The sequence below is a fragment of the Phoca vitulina genome, unplaced genomic scaffold (assembly GCF_004348235.1).
Source record: "Phoca vitulina isolate PV1807 unplaced genomic scaffold, GSC_HSeal_1.0 scaffold20, whole genome shotgun sequence".
NCBI lineage: Eukaryota > Metazoa > Chordata > Mammalia > Carnivora > Phocidae > Phoca > Phoca vitulina.
In genome coordinates, this window is record NW_022589723.1 from 5973441 (window position 1) to 5992974 (window position 19534).

Here is a 19534-nt window from a genome sequence, read left to right on the forward strand (position 1 = left end):
GAGCACTTTGTAAATGAACCTGCTTTGATAAATATATTAAGGAAAGCTGTGAATAAAGGCAGAGACTTCTCATTTGTAAATACAACCTCTGCTACATGGAATTAGAATGATAAAATGGAGTTCCATGTAATTAAGTTTGTATAAGGCCTGAAATCCGTGCAAATACTTTCCCTGAATTTTGAAAGGGAACTGTCAGTTCAATTAATCTGAACATCACCCCAAGAATGTACTGAACAAAATTAAGCTGCTGATAAAACCTGGGCCAGTATTTTGATAAGTAATTCCTATATCATTTCTTGGCCACTGTGATCATTTTATTTAATCCTCTGCCCCTCCTTTTCCTCAGTTACCCTCTAAGCCACATACAAAGGGTGATGGTCCATGCACCCACACAGGAGTAATCTGTCAAATCGCAAAGCTCAAAATGGGAAAATCTTTTTTTCCCCTGTGTTAAAAAAAAAAAAATAGGGTAAATAAATTTCTATTAGGAAATGCTAAAAAGCCTGCATCTATATCACCCCTCAAAGCCTAGACAAAAGAAACCTTCCCAGAGCTGATAACTCCATAGGAGGACTACACAAAAAAACCCCACAGTAACTGTTTTCAATAGGAATGACCTGAACAGAATTTGTGGTTCGATTGGAGAATTCTAAAGCATCAGAGATGGGAAAAGTGAGGTGGAGAGGAAGAGAGAGAGAGAGAAAGAGGAATACATCTTAAAACCACCATTTACCTTTTCATCCCCTACACACTACTTTCACACCTCAGGGTAGAAAGACAGACGTTATCCTCCTCAATTTCATTTGTTTCAGAAGCAAAAGAGAAAACAATTATTTAGAAATCTTATTTTAGCCATGGGAGAAAGACATTGATTTTCGGGTCACTCACCAGTTGTTTACTTGAAGAATTGTAAGTCCTGTGTCTTGCGCTAACTGTTTCTTCTGCTCTTCGGAAGGGTACGGATGCTAATGAAAAAACAAATGTTTTAAAAGATGTATCAGAAGTTAAGAAAGAGTCACTTACTTCTAAGAATGAAACCACCGTTTGTGATTTCTTTAGTCTATGGTTTGATTTTCCTAATCGAGGCTTTTTTTTTTTCTTTTAATCATGTGTAGAAAAATATAGGCAGGGACAAGAATCCAGAAACCTGCATTAGCCGCCCCCTCGAGTTCCTGCCACACTTTGGAGGGCTGGCAGCAAAAAGCAAAGTGTTTCAGTTATTCAATTTCTTCAGCCGGTCAAAGCACTTTTGTGATGGTATCAGATTTTTGGTTATCTGCAATCACTTCAGTTACACTAAGAGAACTAGTTTCAGGGCCATTTTACTCTACTGCCTCGAAAACCTACGTGAAGCCCTTATCCTATGTCATCTTTGTGAGATGGCCAATATAATCATTATTTCCTAGTTAATCTGAGATTATTGACAGAAGTTTGGAAAGCGAGATAGTAGGTCATCACTACTATTCTTAGAAGCCACAGCAACTGATCCAATTGTAACAGAGTTTACTGACTGTATTTATGTTGACTCCTTTAAAGGACAGTGGGAGATGCACTCATTTTTATTGGTTACTGCTCTGCGTTAACACAATGGGTCACACACGATGACCACACATCAAAAGGAGTCAATCACGTGCAAGGCTTCATATAGAAATTTTACATTTGACCTTATGGTATGGAAATCAGCAAATGAAGCCATGGGTTTCAATGCTTTTTCATTCTTTACTTCCCATCACAGCTCACCATTTGTACTGAACCACCCTCCCATCATTGACCACTTTCCTCTATCATTCTGAATTCAAAGATTGCTATTTTAGAATCACACACTCATTTCAGAGACACTGTAGTTGCACGTACATAATTAAAAAACACATCTCTAGAGAGGTCCGTGCTCTAAATTCACTGGTTTTCTTAAACAGAAAAAAGTAAACTTTTATCCAGCATGTCAAAGTCATTCATAAACTAGGAAGCCTTTAATATGATTTCCCATCAACATTATTAAGTGGTGATGTTAGGAACAACAGAGTATTCCATTCAGAGCATTCTAATCATCCCAGAGTTGGAGAGAATGCATGTTTTTCAATCATCTAAAATTTTATTCTTCAGGTATTTCACCTTCTATAATAGTGTGCATTATCCAAAACGTGCACAATTACTCATTAGCAAACCCAAATGCCATTAGGTTAAACAAAATCCCCTGTACAGCAAAAGGGGTTAACCAGATTTGTATTAATATAGAAGCCAGGCTTTTAATATTCTGCAAATGTTAACAAAGAAAGATGATAATGTTGAGTTAATATGGGTTAAGCATAAAATGAAAATAAATTTTTCTGATTGCGAGGTGTTGACACTTTTTTGGCTAGGGCCTCCAGACTGTTCCTGAAAGCTGTGTAATTACAGAAGGCTTTTCCCCTCCTTCCCCCTCCTGCTTTGAGCCTACCCACATTAGTAATGACCCCTTCACTGCTTCAAAAACCACTAATGGTCTTCAGCACAGGCAAGAAAAATGAACAGGATAAATTGGAATCCACAGTCAGTAATTTGCATCCTATGAGGCTGCTTTGGCCACTCACACTCATTCCTGGCCATCAATCCTTGCCTGTCAGGTACGGCACTCTGCTGCCACGACAAATACTCCTCCTAACACTCTGATTCGTCCAAACAACGTAATTGTCCTCTATTCTCCTTTTGGTAATGGAGATAATGAATGACTGCCCAAACAAGAAGGATTGCTCATCACAGATGCCCGGGTGGCTTCAAACTGGAAAAGGCCTAGGGTACAAATTTTAATTGACTGAAAACAGTGGTTCGGCGGAAATGACCAAAAACAATCCGCAGATCCTTCTGGTCATAGTATTTTCTTGCCAAATTCAAGGGAGGAGCACCTTTTGACTTTTTGTCCCTCTTAAGACTTTGAAAGCTTAGGTTTATTAGGTTATTGTCCCTATATGGAAGTGATGGAAGATTGATCGGAAATGTGCAAATAACAAAAAGGAAAACGAGGACCTATTGCAAGAGCGCATTGATATGCACCGGTAACGTCATCCAGTGTGTTTCTTTACGCAGTGTTTTCTGTTTGGTGTGTTCAGTCTTGCTCACTGTTGGATGCATTTGCTCAAGGCAGGTCTAACAACACATGGGTGTTGTGGGGGTGTGTGTGTGCGTGTGTGAAAAGAGGGACAGAGGCAGACGCACACACACACACGGAAGGTTTAGATGAAATCAAGGTTTAGGTTGTTAAGGAAGTAGAAGCGTAGAAAGCTGATGTGAGTGGAGAGCCAATTCCTTGAAGTAGGACTGTAAATTCTGATCAAATAACAAGCATTCTTTCCAGTGTTTTATTAGAAATTTAGTCAAATGACCACAAAATTACATAAACAGTACATTTTATCTTGGGAATCCCTGAGCCGTACTTTCATTCCACTATGAGAAGCAGTTGCAAATTCCATCCTCAATCATTAAAAAAATTGGGACCTTACCAAAATTCACCTTGCACAGATGGCTTTTTTTTTTTTAATTAATAGGGAAGACCATAATAACTTTAACTTATTTAAATAACGTTCTGTGGTTTTTGAACATTCGTGATTCTATGCCCCTTTTATACATGGAGTGGACTGTTTATCTGAAAGTGTTCTGGCAGTCAGCCACTGTATTTCTAAAATTTAAAAAGGGATAGAAAACAATCAGCTTTCAGAGGAACTGGAACCATGGCAATGTGTTTTAGATTAATTTACAAATACATGTATATATTTAAGGCCTAACTGTAGAACCAGAGAATTCCTACTACATGGTCTATCATACACATTCTTCTACTTTATTAGAACAGACATCATATTGAAATAATAAACATGGGAAGCCTTCACTTCTTCTTTGATGTATATTACTAAATGTCTGACTGGCTCAAATTTAAAATAAACTTTGGTATGTTTGCACTTGAAAACTGGAAGTGGACCACAAGTAATAATTTGTTGTCAGTTTCCATATTCTTGGACTAAAGCTAGAGTTTAGTCTGTTCACTGTTGGGGGCCAACCCACTCTGGTCCAGTGGCCCAGAGGTGGCTCAATTTACTTTTAAGAACGCACACCGTAACATAATAGCGACGATGATGATTCCCTTCATCAAGAAAGAACCAGCATAGGTCAAAGTTTTTCACATCCCAAAATAGTTCTAAAGCCACTGTTGAACAGAAGTGAATCACAAGGATCTCCTTACTTTGAATGTCAACTGACAACTCTTCAAAAAGTTAATAAGACATGTATGGCTCACAACCCAGTGTAGATAGAAAATATTTTTAATTGCCTTTGTTTTTTCCTAAAGACTCATTTGAAAGTAAGATATTATCTTTCTTCAAGATACTAACCTTAGACTTTCTCCCCCTCTCTCCTTTGGAGGTTAACCTGGTTTATCAAGTACATGGAAATGGATCTACAGTATCCTTGGAATACATCAGTGAAACAGTTTTTGGATGAAACCACTTAATAATAATCTTTTGTGATTAATCCCTCTCCAATAATGTCCAAATTGGAAATGATTTATCATGAATTTTATTCCATGTCGAAAGGATTTGCACTGATGTCTAAGAATACTTCAAGTGATATTTCTAATCATCTCATGAATGAGAAATACAGGATAAATGAAAACGGTAGGATTTGGAAGGGTGAAAAATTATAAATAACTGATCTATCAACTGAATCATAGTTAATAAAATGTGAGGCTCTCATGAAAAAGTTTTTCCCAGATGTTGTTCAGTGAAAAAAAGCAAATTGTAGAACATGTCTTGTGAATTTTTGTAAAATAGATAGATTAATTATATATGTATATATCTGTCCCTGTACTGCAAGAAAACATCTGGAAAAACACACACTGATAATGGTTTATGTTATTTATGTAGGGCATGGGGTAGAGGCTTTTACTATTTGTTTATAGATACCTATGCTGTCTCTGTGTGTACGACTTCAAACAATGGTTTTAAAGGCTATTAATTTTTAAATTATAACTAATTTATTGTAATTGTAATTAATTCATACACATCATATTTTTAAAATGCCATAGTAATTTAACATTTTTATAAAGTTAGATATTCTTTTGTTATGGTAACGCTCTGACTGGATAATTTTTAAAAGCAGGACATCTCTAGGGCCAGTCCTGCCTCTTAAGTTATTTCCCTACCCAATGAGTTTGACTCACTTACCAGCCTATGAAGCTTACTAGACGAGCTCTTGAAGAACAATGACCAATTTGTCAAATGACTTCTGTGATGATGTAATGTAACCATTAAGACAAACAATGTAGTAATTTGTTGGGCAGGGTTTTAGTTTGAGCAAACACTTGGAAACTGATCACTATGGTGACTGCTTCCCTTTCCTCAATCCCCTCCAAGACACTATTTGCTCTGTAGAGTTCATCCAGGTGACTGAGATTTTGATGATGCCACTCATATATGGAACCCTCTAAGCAATTTTCCTGAGGTGGACAATAAAACTGCATTGGGTAGGGCGCCTGGGTGGCTCAGTTGGTTAAGCATCTGCCTTCAACTAAGGTCATGATCCCAGAGTGCTGGGATCGAGCCCCACATCGGGCTCCCTGCTCAGCAGGGAGTCTGCTTCTCTCTCTGCCTCTGCCCCTCCCCCCTGCTTGTGTGCTCTCTCTCTCAAAATAAATAAACAAAATCTTAAAAAAAATTAAATTAAAAACTGCGTTGGGTAAATATCCCTTATTACTCTAGGACTATGCTTACTGAACTGGGGTACATGCAAAGGTGCTAAAGACTTAACCCCTGAATAAATAAATGCATTTTCTGGAATGTCAAAGTTATTCAGTGGCCATTAATTCAACACCTTTTTCTCATGTAAACAAAAATTCCTATGCTATGACTAGAACGTGTGCAACAAATAACATTTTCACATAAAACAAGAAACAAGATATTTAAAACCCATCACATCCTCACAGTTGAAGGTAATCTTCTTTCCACTAAATTCATATTGCAATTTACTTGGTATTTATAATTTTAGCCTTTCATTGTCATTTATATATTTTGTTTTCATTAAGTATAACTTTCTGAGGGTAAAGCCCTAGGTTTTTTAAACTTTTGTAATTCTCCCCAACTCCATCTGAGTATCTCTAAATATTTGTAGGAAAAATGGAAAAAAAAAAACAACCCAAACACACTAAAAAACTAGACAAGTTCTCAGTCAAGCTGTTCTGTCACCTTGAACAAGACTGTGCCTGGAATCCAGTCTCTGTAAGGTAAAATGAAGAGGTTAACAAAGCTCTATATGGGTTGTGGAGTATCTATAGAGATTATAATAAAGTCTGTGATGGTTAATTGTGAATCGTAGTGATTCTCTCTCTCTCTCTCACACACACACACACACTCTCTCTCTCTCAAATTGTCTTGAGCTTCTAATCACTACCTCAGGATGCAGTACAAACCCTTCACTCTTCCACTGCCAAACTCACTTCCTGTTTCTACCTTAAGCACTTCTACAGGAAACATGATGTATCTCTCACTTTGTGTTACTACTTGTAAATGTCTGCATTTTCTGTGTGTCCCCTTATCTCTGTCCCGAGTTCTTGAGATCAGAACCACAAAAGAGTAGAAGAAAAAGGTCTTTAGCTAGAACTATGGTCTGGAACCCAACTTATGTAGATGACAAAACCAAGACTCACAGGCTTGAGTAACATACGCCCAGTCATAGAAACAGGCAGTGGTAAGAGATGAGATAACCACCTGCTCTCTTGACATTTAGTGGAGGTTTTCCCCATTAACATTAATGTTTCTCACTGAAGTATCTTTCCCTTTTCTTTTGGTAATAGTACCCTGATTTTACTTTAGGAATGTGTTCAGGGGTGGCCAACTGGCCAGGCTTAGTCAATCGACATAGTTAGCCATTCCGGCTGCATTGAGAATGAAACCCAAGTTAGGGTAATGGGAGTCAGAAGGACTGTCAGTCAAAGGCCTTCTCTCTTCACGGGGGTTACTCAGTCAGTAGAATATGTGCCTGGAGTTGCTGGTGCCATTGTTGCCACCAAAATGGAAAAGCCTGACTGAGGATGAAGCCCATGCAGACAAAAGCAGAGCCAATGAAGAATAGATTCCTGACGTTATTTCTGCACTTGGATACAGCTTTACCTAAAACCAGCTCTTTTTACCTTTCAGTTACTTGAGCCAATAATTAGTCCTGACTCATACACATGACACGACTTATATTACCTGGAATCTTCTCAGCTTATTCCTTTACCCCCTCCAGCTAAAAATGATTATTTGTTGTTAAAAACAAAACAAAACAAAAAGAATAGAAGGAAGGAGGAGGAAGAAGAGGAAAGAAATGAACCATTTTGCTTCCATCTACCCCTGCAGACTCTGATCAAACATAACAAAAACCTTGAGGATTGGGATTTTTTAAAAAAGTTTATCAGAGTTGTGATCGCAATAAATTAAAAAATGACCTAACTTGGAAGATAGAGGTTTAAGCATGCAATGTATATAAAACCCAGAATTTTTTAAAATCTAAATTAGAAAAGCAAAGTATAAGGTAGAATTCTTATGGTGTTTCTTAAAATGACCAAACAGAGAGTAAGTTTCAGTATGTTTCTTGTGTCAAGTTGAAACTCTTAAGGGAAATGATAGAAATTTACTAATCAAAATACCTAAGACTCAAAAACCTTACAGAAACCAAAGGCTGTGATAATGCAAAATGACACAACTTTTGCAATCTTCCAGCTGATTTGGGGTTATTTTATTTCAGTAAAATTCCCAGCTGCCGAAGGAGAGTGCATTTTACACCATTCCCTTCCATTTCCATGATTCTGGCATGTCCATCATGGCCAGTCCAAACACTGGATCCAGTGGAAAATCCTCTCCAGCAGTAGTCACTCTCCCTAAAAATTTCACAGCACTTTCTCTCCTTCTCTCTTGCGTTTTTATTTGATCCACACTGTTTTTTAATGTATATCTGTGTACTTGTGTTATACCCTTCACTGCACTGCAAATCATTTGAGGACAGAGGTCAAGATTAAAAGCACTTAGCAACAGTGTATCCCACATAATAGGTGCTCAATACATCTTTGTCTGTGCTACGTATATGAAGCATAAATACTCAGATAAAAATGGAAAGATTCATTTAACTGTTTTACCGACACAATATTTGGATATTTGAAAACATCTACTAAATTTTTCACTTTTCATCCAGATGTTTGGTGTCATGGAAACCCAGATTTCAGATTTAGATTAATTAGTTGGGGTTTGTTTTGTTTTTTTATGCTACATGTATATTTGGGATGAAGAAAATGTGGCTATTTCAGGAGATTCACTTCCATTTGAGTTCACATTGAAGTAAATAGATTGAATTATAATAGTCAACGTTTTAAAATTCAGAAAAGGTTTGAGAGATTTTTTAATAATAGCCAGATCCTAAGAGATTACCATGTTTGGCTGATATTTAGAGCCATGGTAGGAAGGCCTCATTAAAAAAGAGCAAAAAGAAAAGCGCTCTCTCTCCGGTAGATAAGCTAAAGGAATACTGAATGAGCCTGATGGATTATCATCCAGAGATTTTAAGAACAGTTATTAAATTTATTATTATCAAGATATAGATAAAATAAAAAAATGAAGAAGGAATTTCTTATGAAACCAAAGTTAATGACCGAAAGAATAAAAAGCAAGTGTCTTGGAACAAGAAGTAACACTTTTTGCATCTTCAAGAGGAAATGTTACATATACATATTCTAATGGTATAGAGGGAGTTTGTATGGGCAGGAGTGATGAAATTAAGTGGTTAGATACCACCAATACCCATTCTACTTCTTTTTAATTTTTTAAATTTTTTTATTTTTAAAGATTTTTATTTTTACATTATCTCTACACCCAACCTGGGGCTTGAACTTAAAACCCCCAAATGAAGAGTTGCCTTGTTCTCCCGACTCAGTCAGCTAGGTTCCACCTCCTTACCCCCATTAAATTTCTAAATTTCCAAAAAGATATAAAAAGTATTAGGAAAACATATTATAAAACATTTACAGATAGGAGTCAGAATTTTAAGCACAATGGATATAATTATTTTCCTATTGACTGAGACTTTAAAGCTGAGCTCAGTCTTATTTTGAAAATAACAGAAATATATTCCTAAGGCTAGAGAAAGATAATTTTTATTTAACATTTGTTAGGACGCTCCCATGAGCTGCTTGGTCATGCGTGTTACGCTGCTTACATGGCTAATGGGTAATCTTACCAAATGAGCCAAAGGCCACAAATAAGGCCTTGACTCATTTAACAATCATTTCACATTTCCACACTATGACCAAATCAATATTTTATGAGACTACTCAGTTCTATAGCCAGACCACTTTTCCAAAAAATTGAATTTTTGCTTATTTATTTTATGGATCATTTGTTGAAATAGATTTCAAAACAGGTTTGGGCTATTTAGATTTTTCAGTGAACTGAAAAAGAAAAACTTACAGACTGAGAGTTTTAGAACTAGAAAGGACATTAGAGTCATCTCATTCAAACTTTCTTATTTTGTATCTAACAAAACTGAGGTCAACTGAGGAGAAAGGGACTTGCCTAAACCTTGTTGGCCTGGCCTCCTCCCTTTTTTAAGATGTCCCTGGTTTCCCCAGCAAGAAGAAATTTCATGCTTACATAATCTCAAAGAACATTTCGTATGGAACATCTTATGTCTACCTAGGAATTGTGGATACCAATAGCAAGATTTTATCCTGTAAATTACTTAACACCCATTTCTACATGTTCTTATGTCACCCTACATGTCCCCCTTACGCCACGCCACTGCATTGCAAATACTTGCTTACTTGTCTACCTCTCTTATTAGACTCTACGCCCCTTGAGAGCAGAGACCAGCTATGCACATTTGACTTCCAGAATCTAGTTCAGAGCCCAGCATGCAAGAGGCATCAATAACTACATGTTGAATTAATCAAGTTTGAGAATGCAAACAAATAAATTCTTTGCAACCTAAAAATACTATTTTGAACTGAGAGAGAAGTCGGTGGAGACGAGAGGTGGATAGCAAATGAGAAGGGAGATTTAAGGAAGGAGACGTGCAAAGAGGCAAATAATACCAACGTTTTATGGCATCACACATGAAACAGCGAAAACCAGCTCTTATTTAAAACAACAGTAAAGGGGCGCCTGGGTGGCTCAGTTGGTTGAGCGACTGCCTTCGGTTCAGGTCATGATCTTAGGGTCCTGGGATTGAGCCCCGCATCGGGTTCCCTGCTCGGCGGGAAGCCTGCTTCTACCTTTCCCACTCCCCCTGCTTGTGTTCCCTCTCTCGCTCTCTCTGTGTCCAATAAATAAATAAAATCTTTTTAAAAATAAATAAATAAATAAAACAAGAGTAAAATTTTATATATGTAGAGAACAGGGTAGAAATTGGCAAATTCAGATGGTGACACTGAGAAGCTGTAGAAAAGAAATACGTGCATGGGACTTTTCATTAGCATTTAATATCTCTTCTTGTTAAAGAGTCTAAGGGGTTCCTTTAATACAAGGATCTGAAGTACGTGGTAGAGAGTTATATAATGTCTAGACAACAGAGATACTTGTATCTAATCTTAGGACAACAATCCTACTTAACAAGTCCAGACACAGTGGGTATGAGACTGAGTTAGAAGGAAATGAGGATTAGTGATTAGTCCATTGCATTTCTTTAATAACATGAAAAAAAATGGATAAAGAAGTGAGATACATATTAAAGAATTATTAAGCAAGTTTACAAACTATAAAAAACAATTCCAGTATGTTTAGTCTAATTTTCTTTGCATGGACTATGCTATAAATAATTTTGTTGGATTTACCTTAAGAATGTACTGAAAGTCCAATGTGACAAGAGAAAGCTACCATAGATTTAAAGAGGAAGTTGTTGTTTAAAGAAACAGAGGGTTATCTTTTTTTCAAAAAAGGTTATTATCTCTAGAGTAAGTAATGGAAATGTTGTGGATATTATCTTCTTGTTCATCTCAGAGTACAGGATAAGAGAATGGGGTTAATGATAAGTTAAAAAGTCATAAAAATAAAAAGAAAGTAGCTGTAAAGGAATGACTTCTTATGATGGGCAGTAGTGGTTAAAAAAGAGAACCTTAGTAGTGAATGGCCATTTCTTGCACCAGATTATGGAGAAGGTTTCAGTCAGGGTGGCAATGAGGAATCAGACCTCCTGAATAAGAGTTAATTCTTTCATTTTTACAGTGCACCAAGATAAAAACACTAATGTGTAGAACACTGGCATTAGAAACTTGGTTCAGAGGTTCCAAGCTGGCTTGTTTTTCTGTTATACAGAGCTGCTTTTTGCATATAAATAAGCACTGGATACAACTATATACTTAGACATATACTCTAAAAATGGGGGGGAGGGGCAAGTGGGCTAAAAAAAAAACCCAAAAAACAAAAACCACCTGACCTTTTTCCCTGTTTAATTATGATTCCATGTTCTTTAAAATGCTTTAGAATTTATATGATTTTAAAAGACATGGGAGAAAGATCAGTCCAGAGAATATGAAAAGGTCAAAGATATTACCCAAGTGTTTACCGTAGTTATCCACTATACTAGTAAATAAAGCAACCAACACATACCATAGTAAGAAAACTATTAATGGGCCATCAAAAAAGGTCAGTTACCAGTATTTATTTTGGAATTCCCCATAGTTTTATCTCATCAAGTTGTTTTTCCTTCCCTTTTTTGAAGCAGCCTGTTTAGTGAAAGTTAACTGAATCAAGATGGAGACAGAACAAGGTGCTGTCGCAACATTGATCTCTGTGCATACACTGCCCATTACTATTTCACCTAAACTTTCAAACACACAAATACTTTACATATAAAGTGTTTCTAAGCAGATGAAAACAATCACGTTGTGAGTTTCCAATTTCTGTTTGGAGCAAATCAATTCATCAGTAACTAGCATACCTTTAAAATGTCTTTCAACATACTTATGAATATGTTTCTTCTGGTAATTATAGAAGATCGTCAACTATCTAATCTATGTCCTAACCAAACAAAATGAGAAAATATACATGTATATAAAAATACATGTCTTCATGACTCTGGATATTTATTGACTAAACATTTACTCATTCAAGATAAAAGTGATTAAATACTGAAATATCAAATCATTCAATAGTATTTCACCTTTACCACCATAATTAAATGCTATGCTGAGTAAATCCAAATGAATTAGAAACTTGTGGACTAAAAGAAAATATAGACACAAAAATAGAAAGGTTTCATGACAAAAGAATAAGAATATATGCTAATATATATTTATAGCTTACTTAAATATTATATGTGGCTACTTTCTTCCTAACTTGGACAGCAAATCAGAAAATATTGAGAAAAGGTTACTCTTGGCTTAGGTAGCCAAGCTGACCTCAGCAGAAAGTGTTTTTCTAATTACCTTTCTACCATGTTTCATCTGCTTATCAACTTGGATAAAAGAGAGGAATAATGAGGAACATAGTAAAAATATGAATATGTGAAATTACCAAATTGGCTATATACTTTCTAATCTATTAAGTGATAAGATTTTATAGAAAGTGATAGCTACCTCTTATTCCTCCTGATTTGTATATTAGAAATCTTTACATTCTTAGAAACAAATAATTCTGGTTTTTGCATGAAAATATTTCTTACAAGGATTTAAGAAGCCCTGAAAATGGTTGTCTCCACAAAAACTGGACTTTAAAAGGACAACCCTTTAATGTAGCTGAATTCGAGTAGTATGAACCAGTATGGCCAGCATCTGTTCTAATTGGTTGAGCATTCTTTCTGATTGTTGACTGGTCAATAGTTTGGATATCGCCCCTGACTTTTCTACATGATGGACAGAGCCCTCTAACACTTCTGATACCTGCTTGGTACGTTGTATCTTTGGCAGATGAACTTAAGTTTGACCCATATTCCACTATAATACATAGAGCATAAATATTTTATTTTATTTTTTATTTTATTTTTTTAAGAGCATAACTATTTTATCACAAGGTGAGTTGACCATAGGCTTTCATTTGAAACAGGGTAGTTTGAGGTAAAGTCTGAAGGTACCTTCACTACTCGTGTGTTCCAGACGAAATCATATGCATTATTTAAATATCTAAAAAATTTAAATACTCCTATTTGAGTAATTGGAAATATACCCTCATAGCAACATAAGCTGAGTGGGTTTAGTTTTCTAAGAAGTTAAAACACTTAAGGATTGCCACATGGCAAGAAATAAGCCACAAATGGCCTTTAGATTCTAGCAGAAAATCATTAAGAAAATCCAAGGTTATTATTCTTACATATATACCATGAAACTGTTGATTACACTTTATCTAAATAAGAATATTTTCTTAAGAAAAGAGAGAAGAGAAGGCAAGAGGTAAACAGGAGGAACCAAAAATTATCTCAAAGAGGGCAAAAGTATGCCTAGAAATCACCATCCAACTCACAACTCTGCATCCCCATGTAAGATCATGACTTGGATTTGGCCTGGATATTGGAGAAATCGAGACTAAAGAACTCTCCTCCTTTGAACAGTCCCAGCTGATAATCAGTATCCATTTAGCATCACATCTGACCTGGCAGAAACTAAAGACTTTTCAATTCAGCCATCTGGACATTTAAAATTTTCAGAGTGTACACTACAAGAAAGAAATTCAAGGAAAAAATATATAAACCACTACTTTATAAGGTCTTCATCTTTTTTCTAACCTACCCAGTCAATTTTGAAATGGCCTGATAATACTGTTATAAAGAATGTATAAACCTATGTGCAATTTGATCAGAGTGATCTTTGTACCATTCTATAAACAATAATGGATAGCTGTCAGGTTCTGGATTAGATATCTAAGAAGTCAGGTATCTAGAGCAATGGAGAAACAGAGACTGAGATTGGTATTTTGACATTTCACTGGTTATGTTCTCTTTTCTTTTCCTTGAGCTCCTGAATACATTCTCCCTTTTCATTTAAAGTGACTGACGTCCCAACAATGTTACAGAACCTAGACCACTCCCTGGAGACATTACTTTTTTTTAACTCCTTGGACATTTGGGAATACAATTTATAGCAAGTATAAATACTGTAAGTTGAATTGCTAAGGGAGTTTGCTTTTTGCTAAAGTTCTTTCATAAGATAAATAATGTTCTTGCAAAGCAATTAATACCACCAGTGGAGTAATGCTCCTCTTTTTATTAACAAATTTAGATGTTTACAAGAAATGCCGGGTGAAACCTTCTGATGAATTTATTAATAAGCACTTGGATTTGCACTTGTTTTGTTCACTGCTGTATGCCTAGCTGGTAGGAAAGTACTTGGGAGAGTAGTATAAGCTCAATAAATAACTGGGAAATGAATAAATGAATGAGCACTTTCAAGGCTTGACCTGAAACTGAAGCATGGAGTGTCTCATTTCAAGCGCACAAGGGAAGGTGGACAAATATCAGTGTTTAGGCTTTTACTTTCTCACATTAGTAGGTAGAACCACTCAGTTGGGAGGAGGCTAATGGCAAGGGGATGGGAAGTTTCTGCATGTTACAGATTTAAAAGCATCCTCCTATCAATTTGTTTACACTATTGAAAATCAAAATTGTTTTTTTTCCACAAGGAATTAGGTATTTCTAGGCCCATATTGACTAAGATATAGGGGGAAAAAACCCGTAAAAAGCCCCACAGAACTTATAACAATAGTCTAGGTAGAAGTATATGACTGTTATACCAAGGCAGTAACACTTTCCATGATTTAATACCCTAGTGGATAAACATTTAAATTTAAAGTGTAGATACATTTTGGAAACACTCAACTGACTCAGGAAACACATGTGCTTTGGTGCCATCGGGTCATACTTCAGGTGGAGCCCTGGGAAATTTTTTGGAAAGTACTGGTAGAAATAGGTTGGAAGGAGGGAGAGAGAGCACATAAATCCATTAGCAATTGCATTTATAGCTCTTCCCATCTGTCATTTTCAAAGCATTTTTCTAATATTAGCCGCTGAAGTTGTAAGTACACATGGCTTACATCCATTGTCTCCTCTTACTTGGTAAAGATAAAGAAGTGAACGCAGAAAGCATAAGTGACTTAACACTTGTTTGTGATCCGGGTAGAAATAAATGCAAAGACATAAGCCACAAGTTCTCAATTTCCTTCTCTGTGCTGAAAATCTATGAGGCCAACTTTTTCCTAGGAATAACTTTTTACCTTTTAATAGCATCTTCACTCCTATTCTTCACATCAATTAGGGAGAAAGCATAGAATATGAAAACATGGTTAGAGTTACCTATTATAATCCTTTGCATTGGAGATTTGATTATGCCAATTCAAGGCAAGAAAGGCCAACTCATAGAATCACGTGATGTTAGCAAGACTTGATGAATTATATGAGGTCTACAGCTACCATCAAAATCACGTGACACAATGGATTTCTACGGTCTTTGTTTTAGTTTGACCTAAACAAAGTGATTCGGTAGTTTTAACTAAACTCATACCTCCCAATCTCTCCAGAACGTAAGTGATATTACAGTGCCTGCTCTTGGCTGAGACAAACAAGTGGCCCATATCATTTAAAAAAATTGTCTGAAGAAATTAATAGCTGTAATTTTAGGATGAGTATGACAGTCCTAAATAGTTCTTTCATTAGATCAGTTATTTTAAACTTTAAAATACATATGTGCCTCCCACTGGAACATACATTTGAAAAAGACAACTAGAAAACTTCAACTGAATGAATCTTGTCCCTACCCAGGCTTATCCCTGCACCTGTGCAAGAGAGTTGGGAATCTGGAAGCTTCTGGTGGCTAAAGTCTGCGACATGCTTCTAGAATGACCAAAAGACTAACTAGCCACTCAAATGAGAAAAAGGTTTGGCAAGTCCAAGGGAAAAGAAGCTTACAATTATTCACCCACCAAAATTTAAAAAAACAAAAACAAACAAACTTATACAGAAATTCAGGACATATCTCACAAGGGGAAGAAGAAACTAAAAAAATTTAAAAGACAAAGCCAGCCTATACAAATTAGAATAATATATGCACAAATCTCTGGAGAAACTCTATTATATCACAATTAATGCAGAGACTGCAATCAAGCCAGGCTAATTTCAATAGATTCCAAGTTTTGAACAGTTCCTAGACTATCCAAGTGGGAATTTGGCCAGGATGCTGGGGTTAATAATTCATTTTGAGAGAGGCTAATTCTTTGGGAAGCAGCCCACTCTGCAGGAGGAAGCATTTGGCCCATGTGAGCAAATTTGCTCTTCAAGATCACCTTTTATTAGCTCCACAAGATACCTTTTTTTTTTTTTTTTTTTGGGGGGGGGGGGTGGGGGGGCGGGGGTCCATTTACTTTCTCATACATATAGAAATATTTATCATGTTTTCAATAAATATATATTGAAGTCAGAGAAATTGTTCAGGCATATACATTGAATGTTTGGGTTCTTAAAGAACAATTTTTATACCAACTTTAAAGTACTACGATCTGAGTATAGGGTCGTCAGAGGAGTAGTGTGGCAAAATGTATGGGCTCTGGAATCAGACAGTCCTGGCTTTTAATCTTGGCTCCAAACTGTGAAACTTTGAAGAGGCCACTGAATCACTCTAGGATTCAGGTTCTTCGCTCATAAAATAGGAAAATTAATGGCGCCTACCTCATAGGGGTCTTATGAGGTTTAAATAAGTCATTTGTTAATTGAACAAACAATTATTGAGTGCCAGAAACTGTTACTGGCCCTGAGAATACAGTAGTAAGCAGACGAGACAAATCCCTGACCTCATGGAATTTATATTCTGATAAGAGATATAGGCAATAAACAACAACAACAACCACACACACAATCTGCCTGGGGCTAAGTTTTATAAATAAAAACTTGATTAAGGTCATTTCTGAACTGAGATAGAAAGTGACTAGGGATGCTGATCTTTTCTGTAGGGTAGTCAGGGAGAGCATTTTGAGAAGGTAACATTTGAGCAGAGACTTGAGTGAAGTCCGAGCTAGCCAGGAGGCTGGAAAGCCAGGAGACCAGAGTCCTAAAGCAGGTGAGGGGAGCTGTGTGGAAGAATAGGGCCAGAGAAGCAGCCGGTGCCAGAACACCTCAGGTCTTAAGGGTCATCTTAATGGACTCAAGTACTAACCTAGCATCTGGCACATAATTAAGGACATAACATAATAGCTATTTATTCATATTATTCATAAATAGAGTCACAAGTCAGAATCTTTTGTTTCCATTGCTCTGCTACGTGGTTGGGAGTTTTCTCCATTAATCCTCTCATCCTAACATAGCTGATTCCTAACTAATACCTTCACACAGTTTAAACGCTCATGAGTATCACCAGTGTTTCTAAATACAAACGTTTTCTGTGATGTGTGATTTTTCAGCATCTTCTTTGTCCATTAATGGGTCTTAAAAGTGGTGGGTTCTTTCAAAGGCATTTTGGTTAAGGTGAGCAGAGGTACACAAAAAATAATGGGACATATTAAGTAAGGAGATGAAGTAATACAGTATCCTTTTTGTTTTCCCCAGGAACACCAGAATTTGGGTGTCACTTCCTACTTAGCTGTTTTGGAAGGAAATCTTTCACTGGTCTTCATGTCTCTAAATCTGACTACAATCAAGCCCCAGCAATTACCAGCAGCACCCACATGAGATAACTGCATGAATCATTCCTACCTTTCCCAAAACTTGCATGGCTCCATTTAATCAAAAACCAGATTCTTGGGGTGCCTGGCTGGCTCAGTCGGTTAAGCATCTGACTCTTGATTTTGGCTCAGTTCCTGGTCTCAGGGTTGTGAGATTGGGCCCCGTGTTGACTCCATGCTGGGCGTGGAGCCTGCTTAAGATTCCCTCTCCCCTCCTCCTTCTCTCCTCCCTTAAAAAAACCCTCAAAACAAACAAACAAACAAACAAATTCCTGAGCTGGCTTTGAAGGTCTTTTACATTCTGGGCCCAACCTATCTTCCCAATCTTACATCCCTCTACTCTTGAACACATATGTAAAATCCTAACTGAACCATACTGGCTTCTCTGTCCATTTTATTCCTATACTATTGCCATCAAAATATTTGCCATCTTGCAGATAGTTCAAATGCTCTCCCTTATTTCAGGCTCTCTTCTGATTTTTATATACATGGAGGTCTATGTTTCTCAGCCCCTCTGTACCTCTCTTCCCCATGAATTGGGCAGGGCCATGCTCCTAGTTCAAGACAAATGAATGTGATTGAGGGGACATAGGCTCTTTGGGGGCTAAAGAATTCGCTTGCTGATGTAAATTCCCCAGGTCCTTTCTCTTGCTGCAGATGGGGGTACTTATTGAGATGAGATGCCACAAAATGGAAGGACCTTTACATGCTGAGCTTGCATATGCAGGATAGCTGCCTCAGAGAGTAGCACGAACTCCTCATGGACTTTGTGTGCCCAAGAAACAAATTCTTATGTTAAGCCACTGAGATTCTGGTACTATTTGTTGAAGCAGCATAACATAGCCTATTCTGACTGATATACCATTATTCAAGATCTTCTTTGATCACTACTTTGAAGTGATTCTTCCTCTCTTAAAAAATCATATGGATCGGGGCGCCTGGGTGGCTCAGTCGGTTGAGCGGCTGCCTTCGGCTCAGGTCATGATCCCAGAGTCCTGGGATCGAGTCCCGCATCGGGCTCCCTGCTCTGCGGGGAGCCTGCTTCTCCCTCTCTCTCTGCCTACTTGTGTTCTCTATCTCTCTGTCAAATAAATAAATAAAAAAATTTAAAAAAAAAAAAAAAAAATCATATGGAAAAATTTTTATTGTTTTTTTAGATGCTGGTAAATAATTGCTTTGTAGGAAGAACTAACTCTACTGAAAAAGATCTTTGATAAACTCGGGATAGTTAGGAAATGGAGACTGAAATGAATCCTGCAGACCAGGGTTCTAGTGACCCGGAACTCAGCCTAATAAAGGGCTGACAAGCTGTGTTGAGAGCTGCCTAGGAGAAGAGATGGAGAGATGAGTAAGGTTAAGAGGGGATACTTGCAGATGAGATGGGTTTAAAGGGAATTTTCCAAGTGACATGTGTGCTATGTGATGTGACAGTTCCCCATGTCATGGCAAGTCTTTAGTAAAACTAGAAAATTCAAAAACTCCTCATGCGGTTCAATTTCTTCCAGAAGCTGATGAAGTGACTGAATTTTGCATCAAGATGGTGTAGGGTTAAAACAGTCGCTTGAGTGGTCAAAGGAATCAGCTGAAATCTGGGTCACACTTCACTTATTAATGAAGCAAGGAGGAGAGATCATATACCACCTTGGATATAGATGCTGGGGGGCCCTGACTCCCCAATAAGAGAGTAAGATTCTCAACAGACGGAACCATATTTCACACATCTCTTCATTCTGCATGTGCTTAACCCAGAAGTCTATAGTGGAGGGCCCCAGTAAAAATGGACCAAGTGAACAGATGACTGGTACAGATCAAAACCAGTCCCCTTCATTTTGTTTTCTCATACCAAAATGTATAACTTACTCTTCTATTTCACTTTTCCGCTAGAGACATTTTCAGAATATTCTATGCTA

At 37.0% G+C, this 19534-nt stretch overlaps 1 protein-coding gene across 8 annotated transcripts in view; it reads right to left on the reverse strand.

The window, feature by feature from the left end:
• The window catches only part of MEIS2 (Meis homeobox 2), a 203660-nt gene that overhangs the window by 58900 nt on the left and 125226 nt on the right, over window positions 1-19534 (reverse strand). For all 8 annotated transcript variants that reach the window (XM_032417707.1, XM_032417700.1, XM_032417702.1 and 5 more), the window contains one exon: window positions 889-965. In XM_032417707.1, coding sequence (XP_032273598.1) covers window positions 889-965 — 77 coding nt within the window. The remainder of the gene's footprint in view (window positions 1-888; window positions 966-19534) is intronic.